Below are 11,081 nucleotides of genomic sequence, written 5' to 3' on the forward strand. Positions count from 1 at the left end.
ATATGAACCCAGGTGTTAAGCCGGATCTATACAGGCAGCAGAATGAGGTGGAAATAAGATGAAACGGTGGACTGCAGCACTGAACGGAGAAAGGCAATAGGAATTACAGTGGTTGCCTTACTTGGGATTGGAAGAAGAGGACCACAAAAACCCAAGAAGTCAGGAAACCCCAAAGTAGGGCAGAGGAAAAACCTTCTCCCTGCTGTGTTGGTTTTCTCTCTTAAGTGGGAGATGAACATGAGTGCACGTGCTATGTACCAGCTAGTCCTTGATTTATTACCACAATTGAGGCCCAAATTTCTGTCGCCAAGCGAGACGGTTGTTAAGTGAGTTTTGCCCCCATTTTATGACCTTTCTTGCCACAGTCGTTAAGTGAACCACTGCAGCTATTTTAATTAGTAACACGGTTACTAATCGTGAATCTGGCTTCCCCACTGACCTCAGGGACACTGCAACCATCATAAATATGAGCCAGTTGCCAAGTGAATTTTGATCATGTGACCATGGGGATGCTGCATCAGTCGTTAAGTGTGAAACAATGGTCACTTTTTTCCAGCTTCAAACAGTCACTAAATGAAAGGCTGTAAGCTGAAAGGCTGTAACCTGTATGCAAAAGAGATGCGTTTTCACCCACAATCTCAAATAGTTCAGTCCACCACTTCTAGGCTATCGCCACCTCATTGTATTGGATGTATAGGGCAAGCTTCCCTATCTAGGGAAAAAAAAAAATCCCAGGAGTCCCAACTTAGCACTCACCTATTATCTTAATCCTGATTATTAAGATGTTTTTTAAAAAAAGAAAAAGCAAAAAAGAAAAGGGAAAAAAAACTGGAGGGAAAAAGGAAACTTACCGAAGCTGGAAAATATTTATAGGACTCCTAGGAAGAAAAGAATGGGAAAAAAAAATCACGTGTGAGCTACACACAACCAACAGCTTCAAATTCGAGGTGGCTGCCTCTTGGGAGTGAACAGCCAAGAAAGTGCCCCCTAGAGAAAACATGCAATGATCTCAGGGCAGGGAATTGCCCACCACGACACTCACCCGAGCCCGAACCTGGCACTGCCTCAGGCGGCATTTCTGACGGATTTTGTTAGGCCCACCAAACTTCTTCATGTCCCGGCAGAAATCACACTGCCCACAGTCCTCCGTGCGCCGGCAGGCCTCACATTCTCCACACATGCGGGCCGAGCGCTTGATTTGCTGCAAATAAGAACACGGACAGGTGTGAGAAGGGCTTTGCACCTGAGGGAATCCCATCCGCTCTGTCCCTGGCTTAGTCCCAAACCCATCACTGTGTTCCTCAAAAGAGCCAGGATGCACAAGCACGGACTCAAGATTAATCACGGGCAAGGACCTCCGGTTCACGTTTACGTGGAAGTAAGCTCCATCCCTTCGGTTTGGCGTGTAAATAGAAGAGGAAGAGGCAACCTTCTCATGCACATAATATTTTTTGGCTAATAATGGTAATGAGTAGGTTGGGAAAGAGGACTGGGGGAAGGAATAAAAATCAACTGGCAAATCAAGGGTTTTTGCAGGACACGTTAACCCTCATTTAGGGTAATTCTGTTAACTATATTCCAACTCATAGTGTTGGGAAAATTTTCAACCCCCATCATCACAGGTGCCTCCAGAGTCATGAGAATGGTGCCTGGGGACCTTAGGTTGCTCACCTCTCCAGAATAGAGGGGGGGAAAGAGATTCAGTTATATCTATTCCTCCTGCTGTTTTATTATGATCAGTGCAGCAAGTGGCAGCAGGACCTCCCACGCCGCGACTTCTGCAGCTGCTCATGGCCAGACACCACATGGCATGTTGTGCCATTGCACATGGCGTGATACAACAACCTGCTGCGAGTGCCGGCACCAGCACGACAAGCCACGCAGCATCTGGCCACAAGCAGCCGCAGAACTTGGACAACGGCGTGACAGGTGTTGGGGTGTGGGAGATCTGCCTGCGGTGGTCCTAAGATAAGCAGGTAAGACATCCCCCAAAATAAGATCTGGCATTTATTTTGAAGGCCAAAAGAAAATAAGACCAGGTCTTATGTTCGGGGAAACACAGTATATACAAGAATTAGTATTCTTTTAGGTAAAAGTGAGGGGCATGCTCAGACTATAGCTATGAATCCCAGGAAGTTGTTTAGCAGCTTCTAGAAGATACCCCACCCCCAATTAAAAGTAACCATGGCCTGTTCAGTTGCAGAACTCAGCTTTCCCTAATACACAGCTAGTGCTTTTCAATTGTGATAAAACCTTCCTAGATTTAGATCAAAAGTGACAGGATTAGAAAATAGGGAGATAAGTCTTTTCAAAGCTGCTTTTTAAACTTTCCCATTATGGTCTTGCTGACTTATCATTTCTATGTTTTGCATTTTATAAAACAACTGCCAGGACATCATTCCGTATAAGCCAGTGTTTCCCAAACCTGGGTAAATTATCCAGAATTGGGTAAAAGTGGTTTCTCTTTGGGTAATGACTCACAAACGCATTACTCCAAGCACAACAGGGACATTTAAATTGACTTAAAGGTATTTTATCTATATTGGGTGAAAAGGACTTTCTGATAAGTGATTTCAACTAAAGGGGAAAAAATGGAAAGCCCTAATGTAGGCGATATAAAGGAAATTCTAAAATTGCACAAGTCAAAATCTCAGGATTCCTATTCCACTGTGCACGATTCAAAAGGGCCTTATGGTTAATCTCAGATTTGTAGAAAGAACACAGGAGGAAAATCGAAGATGCTTAAACATTAAACATTAACAAAAGCAACTGATATTGCCCAGCTGATATTTATTCAATTTTATATCCCCATTTTATTTTCTACAACTAAAGGCAGCATACAAAACATTTCCCCCTCCTCCTAACAGGAACTCTGTGAGGTGGGTTGCACTGAGACAGAGTGACCCTCTATGCCAGAACTAGAACTTGTACGTTTATCCGGGTTTCTAGTACAGACCTTAACCACTACCCTAAACTAGCTCTTTAAATATACCCTAAAGAGGCACATCTGATTTAAAATACATAATTTTGTCAGGGAAATAAACAATAATTTGTTTTAAGCATTAAAACAAAGAGAAAGGGAAGGAAAATTTCAAGAGAATCTGATTTAGCGTATTAACTAAACAGACTGAAAGGAATGCCTTGAATTTCCAAATGCAATTTGGCCTCAGGTATCTGTAACTGTCCTACGATCTTCTAAATGGCTTCATCTTTCTGCCCTCCCATCAAAGGGAAGAACAGCTGGGTCACCAAGTAGCTAGAAACTAAGTATGGTATTTACCTATTTGACTACATTAAATCTCCATCTTGTGGCTATGTAAATCTTAAGAAATGATCATAAACAGCCTGACCAAGACTGTTAGGAAAGGCAGTTGCTTCAATATACTAGTCTAGAACCCAACCGTTCAAATCACGTCAACATTCTGGAGTTAGAATGCCAGGCCTTGTAAGATGACATGATCTCCGTTGCATCCCATCCCCTTACTTTGGAGTTGCGGCTCTGCTCCAGGGCCAGTTCTTGGGCTTTCACACGCATCTCATCTTTTTCAGCACGTTCACGGTCACCTTCACGGTCCTTTTCCTTGGACTTTTTGTGCCTATATCGGATTTCAAGGGTGGGGTCTCTCTCTGCAAGAGAAAGCGATCTATGTTATGAGAATACATAACCCATTTCAAAGAAATTATCTGAATGTAATTGAATTTTTTTTTTTATATTAACACTATGTATGCTTTTCTGTGTTACTTGGAAAAAGAGACTGTTATCTTAAAGCAATTTTACCCAAAATAAAGCAAAATGAAGAGCTGGGACATACCTCCTCCTTTAGAAATAAAATAGCAGGAAGCTAAGATCATTTTCATTTGTTGCTTGGAATTTTAAGGCTTTTTATAGGTATTAGTATTTTAGCATGGCAGTATAGACCTCTTTCTCTAACTTTAGGGCTCTAATCAAAGGCCATTTCTTTTGGTAGGAGAGAAGAATTAGCTTTCTTAGCAACTAAATAATAGGCAGAATATTCTGGAAATCCTTAAATTGACTTGCAAGTGTTAAGAAAGAAACAAACGCAGCTGGGAAAGGGAATGTTATAACCCATAAATTTGCCACTTGTAAAATATTATCTAGAATCAATGGTTTATTGTTTAAGCTTCATGTCTAATCAATATCTTTTATTATTTGATTAATTGCTTTCCCATGCCTCACATATACCAAATGTATGTATCATTTGTTTCTGTATTTTATAAAAAAAACCTTGACCCTCCACAGTAAATGCTTTACTCTTTGCCTGGTTTACTTAGGATTCATACTGGGTTGGGGGATGGTGGTGATAAAAAGCAAAAGTGTAAGGTAGTCCTCAAATTACAACAGTTGGTTTAGTGACCATTTGAAGTTACAATGGCAATGAAAAAAGTGACCTATGGCCTTTTTTTCACACTTACGACGGTTGCAGCATCCCCATGGTCACATGATTAAAATTCAGACCCTTGGCAACTGACTCATATTTACGACAGTTGCAGTATCTCCCGGGGTCATCTGATCCCCTTTTGCAACTTATGATAAGTAAAATCAATGAGGAAGCCAAATTCACTTAACAACTGTGGCAAGAAAGGTTGTAAAATGGAACAGTGTTCACTTAACACCTGTCTCGCTTAGCAACAGAAATGTTGTGCTCAGTTGTGGTCATAAGTCAAAGACCACCTCTACTGTTTTCTCTCCCAAATTCAGGGGATAAGTTCTCCAGCTCCATGCTACTTTACCCATGTGCCTGCGTTTCAATGCAATGCATAAACAATGTTGTTGTTGTTACTATCTACTTTATTCCTCAAACATGAAACTCAGTCAACTAAACATCTAAAATGTATCACAAATATTGTCTCTTTTATTCATTAAACATGAAACTCAGTCAACTGAACATATAAAATGTATTATTATTATTATTATTAATTATTATTAAAACATGAAACTCAGTCAACTGAACATTTAAAAATGTATCACAAATATAATTGACTGGCGCTAACAGTTGATACAGGGTGCTGCCAGCATAAGTATCAACCAAGTATTTTCTTAAGATGCACGATGTTCCAAGTAGCACAGTTTTTTGCAGTTCTGCTGGTGTTATTGCAAGAAGCTGCAATTTCTTGATGTATTTTCTAAAATTCTTGCTGCTGCTGCTGCTATTATTATTATTGTTGTTGTTATTATTCCTCCTTTTTTGTATGTATCTCAAAGGGCTGAGCATACATTATATACCTTCCTCTTCCTATTTCCCCCACAACAACCGGGGGAGGGGAGATTGAGAAAGAGTGACTGGCCTAACGTCTGGCCTAAAGTCACCCAGCCAGCCATCTGGAAACTGCATTTTACCAGTTCAAGCTATGCTGCACTTAGTCTTAGTTATTATATAGAACAATTATTCTTTTTTTTAAACAAATTTTATTAATTTTTAATAACAATATACAAACAAAGCATAGAACCTCTTTTCTGAAAGTTACTTATTAAATTTTTACAAGACATATAAAACATCTTAAGTACAGTATAATTCCAAATTATCACATTTCTATATTTTAATATGCATATCTTATTACCCTTTTTCTAGTTTGCTTTACTTCTGTTCAATTATATTTCTTTTACTTAAATTTCTATATCTTTTTATTCATTGTACTTATACTTTCATCAGTCTTGTTTACAATTTCATTATTCTCTTCTAACATTCTTCCAAAATTTTATTAATTCTCAATAGGTAACCATAAACAAAACACAAAACATAGAAACATAAAACTTCTTTTTGGAAAGCGGCTTAACCCCAGGTTAAATCTTTTTGTACAGACATAAATCAAATTCATGCTCACCTTATATACTATTTCATATCTTGTTTAACATTCTATATTCTCTATATATTTTCCCCTTCTTTTCACTCTCTTAATTCTATTTTATTTATTTCATCTCAATTTAAATCATTATACTTGCATCTTTTGTCCGTTCTTCTTCTATTATCTGTTTATCTTTTCTCTTTAATACAAAATTTCTCCTGTAATCACTGGTTGAAGTATGACGCCTTTTTGTCTTTTCCCTAAATTTAACACTTAAAGTAATATATAATTTCCATACTGATTGTGCTTAGTTCCTTCTAAATACTACATTTTAGAATAATAAAAAAAAGAAGTAATAAGCTTATAATATAGTAAAAACAATGTTAGCAAATTAAACTCTATTATTAAATCTTAAACATTTTACACATTCCCTCTAATGTATTATTAACTCATATAATATTCCAATTTTCTAACTCTATTTCAAATACAAATACTACAATACGGTCTTGTGTACTTTTGCAGAATCTCTTTTTTAATTATATTTTACCCTTTGTCTCTAAAAAAACCTTGTTTTTTAACATCTTGTTTTAAGCCTTTATAACTTCTCTTCGCTTTTTCCCTTCCTCTCTTGTCAATTCTAACCTTTTTATCCCCCCATCTCTCAATCTCCACCCTCTTGGTCTCCCCTCTCTGTTGTATTCTTCTTTTTTGTTGCTTTCTGACCTTATATCGATTTTTCATCTTATTCCTTTTCTTGGTTGTTTTTTTTAATTCTTGGGTTCTCCATTTTCTTTCCCCTTCCCTTTTCTTCCTCGACTAAAATCATTTGTCCATTAAAGATGGCTTCCTCTTCTTCTTCATCCCAACTTTCTTGTTGTAATTCCTGGTAAGTAGAAATCGCCATTTCTAAGAAGTGAAAAACAGATCCAGAAGAGCCCTTGCCCTCTTGTTCCTCTTCTTTTAGCTTTTTGAATTCTATTTTCAATTCTTCAACCGATAATGCCATTTTTTTTTCTTTTAAACAACCCAAATATTTTAAGTCTTTCAAAAAATAGTCTCCAAGAGTCCCAAAGTCACAAAGCAATGCAAATCAGCACAAAATGTTTCATTTAGCACTTTTTTCTTTTATATTTTCTCTTTCTGGGGTAGAATTCAGTTACACAGTTCCAAAGTAATTTTTTAGAAGTTTTATAACCATTTGTCTCTAATCTTGTAAGCTCCAAGGAGTCTCCTCCAACAAAATCTTAAAGATCCTTTACCTCTCCCTTCCCACTTATAGCAAAAAAGTTTTAATTTTTAATTCCAATGTTCAGAAATCTTTAATATCCTCTTGGCTTTAATTTTCAAATTTAATTACCTTCTGTGCCAAAGCAGGTTTTTCCGATTTTCATTTGCTATTTCCGTAGGGAAGGAGAGTAAAAAAAAAAAGAACTTTCCCTTATTCACTTTCACTCGCCGCTTTTCACGATCTTCTTGGGAAACAATGTATCATTTGAAAAGTTGAATTCCAGGTTATTTAGATGTTGCTTATTGTCCCGGTTCAGCCAAAAACTTTCATTTTCTCTGACTTCCTCCTGCACTTTCTTGTCCGCTGAAAGCTTCTTTGTGGCAGCCATTGCTGACCGCCGCTCCACCGCCTTAGGAAAAGTGAGTTAAGCCCGCTGAGGAAGGGGGTTGCGATACCCCCAGACCCCTGCCCAGATCCCACCTATCTTCGGTTACCTCTACGGGGTAACCATAGCCTCCAAATCCAGCTGGATCGGGGGCACTTCAGCAGCGAGCGCAGCAGGAACCACGCATGATCGCGGATTCCTGCCGCTGTCGAAGCCTTGCAACCGGAACTTTTCAGAACAATTATTCTTGAAGTATTTTTATATTCTACAAAAAGCTTTGCTATATAGATTCAAAGATCAGAAGCTGGTTTTCTTTTTGATTTATTATTGAAGCTTTGTTTCTGAAGGATGTTTTGCCATGAAATTTTAAATATTAACTTTCGAGGGGAAAATCCCTATAAATTCTAAGTTTCTAGCACACCACTTAAGGACATATCCATATATGCTTCATGAGACAGAGATTTATCATACACACACACACAAACAGGATTTTAAACTTACCTCGGCACTGCATGCAGTACCATTCCCGAATTGCTTTTGCCATCTTCTCAGTAATGTTAATGCAGTGGCCATGGAACCATTCATTGCAGTGATCACAGCCTCTGGAGAGAGAAAAAAGAACAGTGAAGATTCATTAATCAAATTTTTTATGCATTTGAGAATCCGTAAAAGACACTGGCAGACAAAACTCATCTGCTTAAATATAACTGTATGTATCTCTTCAAGTCAATGCTGACCCCTGGTGACTGCCTGGACAAGTCCCTGCAGTTTTCCTGGCAAGATTTCAGAAGTGCTTTGTTACTGCCTCTTTCCTAGGGCTGAGAAAGTGACTAGCCAACTGTCACCCAGTTGGCTTTGCAATTAAAACAAAACTAGAACTCAAGGTCTCCCAGTTTCCACACTGAAGTCTTAACCAAACAGGTTCTAACTAAGTACATAATAGGGAATTCTTAAAAAGCGTAGCATCTTCTATTGGAAAGGGGCGAATAAGAGAGAGATAAGGTTGAATAATAAATATTTAGCTGAACTTCAGAAGATCAAGAGTTTCTTCTACCTCTCAAATATCTAATAATGGATGCACAGGCTATTTTTTTTCTCCTGACTGAAGCTCCTCATATAAAAGAACACTTGAAGGGAAAATCAGAAATGTCAGAAAAGTTAAAAGTTCTGGTCCTGAAAATAAATTCCCAGGCTCAGCATAAGATCCAAATCACTCTGTTCATTAATTTTAGGTGAGCCACATATTACAACCTACATTGTCAAACTAATAAAAGTAAAAGCAAAATAAAGTAAATCTTATCATCTTAATCTTTGCCCATCTTTGCCCACATATAGTGGCCTTTTCCTAATGACTCCTATCTTAAATTCATAATAACTTCACAAGACATTTAACATTTGTCACACTGCTTTTTTGGTGCATTCACCTTAATCTTATTTTAGAACTGTTTTAATTTAATGGTATTCACCTGCTATTGAATAATATTCCTCTCAAGTTACCAGACAGAAATAGCTTCATCAGTATCAATGCTCCCTGTGTGTGCCCCAGGCATCATCTGACAATACTTTTTGGGTTCTTACAAGGTTTAACCTCTGGGTATACGTTTAAAAGTGAGTCAATCTAAACTGTGATTATTATTATTATTATTATTATTAATTATTTACTAATTTTACTAATTTTAGCAATATTTGGGAAATATTGAGTAATTTGCCCTCACAAATACTTCATTCAAAAGAATATTGTCTTTTTTATTATTCCTTTTTACTCTTTGCAGAACATCTTCTCTTGCCCTTGTCATCTTCCCCTTTTAATCTGCCATTAATATCTTTATGTTGAAAAGTATACTCCAGAATGAGCAAAGTTTTTAACAACTTTATTATAATTAAAAATATTAACTTTTTAAAAAGAACATGTCCCAGAAGACCTTGCTGAAATAAATCAGTGCATATCATACTGACAGAAGGGTTTTGCACTGGCTGCCATCCTCAATGCAACCTCATAACGTGTGAAGGAGCTCCCAGTACCAAGTTTTTCTATTTCTTCCAGCAATACTCACATCATGAAACAATTGATATCAGGTTTGCGACAGATGCAATAGACAGGAGCATTCTCTCCATTCTCAGATTTTGATTCTTCACCCATAACTGCCAAATCAGGGTCAGAAAATTCATCCTGAATTCCAGGAAAAAAATAGAAAGAATTAACGATGACATGGCCATTATAAGCAGCTAGCAAAAGGAAATTCTGGTCTTTAAATTGCACTATTTCAAGTATTTGAATCGAGCAATGGAAAATCTTAAAATATTCTTTTCTAGGGATAAACGGAGATCATGAGATCTTATCTCTGAATGCGACAAGATGGGTGAAATTTCAAGGAAGCCCAATTGTGTTGAGCCTCTGCCCCCTACAAAAGGGGCTGCAAAAAGAAAGAAAAAAGAAAAAAATCTTTGGAAAATCCTCTTTATCCAGCTTTTAAAATTGGCTGATAGCAAAAGAAGCCAGTCTGGCTCAACGGACAAATCGTCTCATCCCAACAGATCCGATAAGTCCCATTTTCTTTTGCAAAACTTAAAGAGCCCAGTTTCCAACCCTTGGTCAACCCACTCAGCCTTGGGACTCACTAATGGGCGAAGGGGGACTCGGAAGAGACTCCGGACGACTCTGCTTCTTCCCCCCATGCCCCCGCCCCCAAGCTGCCATTCCTCTTCCACGGCCGGGATCCTGCCTGCCCGACTTCGATCGACATCCTTGCCGTGAAACGGCCCTGCTCTGATAGGATCAGATGCGACCCGAATGCAGCCGTCACGATTTTGTGCGCTCACCATGATCTCTCCGCTCGGCCAGTTCCCTTCTTCTGAATCAAGACAAGGGAGCCAGGCGACAGGAAGGCAGGTGGCCTTGTCGTATTCGTTTCCGCTACCATTCGCTCAAAGGAAGAAATAACATCCTGGTTGCTCGATCTCTTTTGCCCTTTACAAAGATGGCCGTTCCTCGCAGCCATTTCCGGTGGGACTGGACGGATTCCAGAATTATTCCCACCAAAATAATCAGCGCCCTCTGTAGGAGAGAAAGGCAAAATGACCGTGCTAACCACTCCTTGGGTATGGAAAAAAAGATCTGTTTAATCTGTTTCTTCGGAGCGTGAGAGAGGAGAAGACAGCTAGACTTTATACGAAGCGTACCTTTACCCAACCTTGGGACTGTCTTAAGCGGGGTACAGCTACATTTTCCGTCGCTCATAGCCATTACTGCAACGCTGTGCTACGACTCTCACCCGTTCATAATGGTCGAGGCAATCCCGTGATGAGGATTTTAGTAAAACATCTGGAGGACCAAGGTTAGGAGTCTCCCTATGCGATTGTTGATCCAGGCTCAACTAAGCTTTTAGTTTCAAGAAACAAGTGATAGTTCTTATTATACAAAAGAAAGCGACTAACAAAGTAGTGATACCGTTTGATATAAACAGTCATCATAATATATGCTAACATATTTGAAAAGCACCCGCCTTTTGATTTGTTGCTGGTACAATAATTAGTGCTTGTATGCAACCTTATCCCATTGAATGAAAATATCAAATAGCATATCCCATTTTATCAAATCTGGGAATAGTGACTACTGCTGAAATAAAAATAAAAAAATAAGTACCCTAGGTGAAAAATAATTTT

The 11,081-nt window shown here is 38.5% G+C and overlaps 1 protein-coding gene across 4 annotated transcripts in view; it reads right to left on the reverse strand.

Moving 5' to 3' along the window:
* Positions 1-10,473, reverse strand: part of CXXC1 (CXXC finger protein 1) — a 30,849-nt gene extending 20,376 nt beyond the window's left edge. Inside the window, exons 1-6 of one of the 4 annotated variants that reach the window (XM_087956620.1) lie at positions 10,239-10,473; positions 9,473-9,588; positions 7,920-8,020; positions 3,485-3,627; positions 1,043-1,201; positions 852-878 (exon numbers count right to left, since the gene is read on the reverse strand). In XM_087956620.1, the coding sequence (XP_087812746.1) occupies positions 852-878; positions 1,043-1,201; positions 3,485-3,627; positions 7,920-8,020; positions 9,473-9,588; positions 10,239-10,241 (549 nt within the window). In that variant the 5' untranslated portion in view covers positions 10,242-10,473. The remainder of the gene's footprint in view (positions 1-851; positions 879-1,042; positions 1,202-3,484; positions 3,628-7,919; positions 8,021-9,472; positions 9,589-10,238) is intronic. The other 3 variants (XM_087956618.1, XM_087956621.1, XM_087956619.1) reach the window with 3 other exon arrangements.
* Between the last annotated feature and the right edge of the window lie 608 nt (positions 10,474-11,081).

Source organism: Notechis scutatus, chromosome 2, assembly GCF_049901735.1.
Source record: "Notechis scutatus isolate UNSWTSFEM ecotype Mainland chromosome 2, rNotScu1.2, whole genome shotgun sequence".
NCBI classification, from domain to species: domain Eukaryota; kingdom Metazoa; phylum Chordata; class Lepidosauria; order Squamata; family Elapidae; genus Notechis; species Notechis scutatus.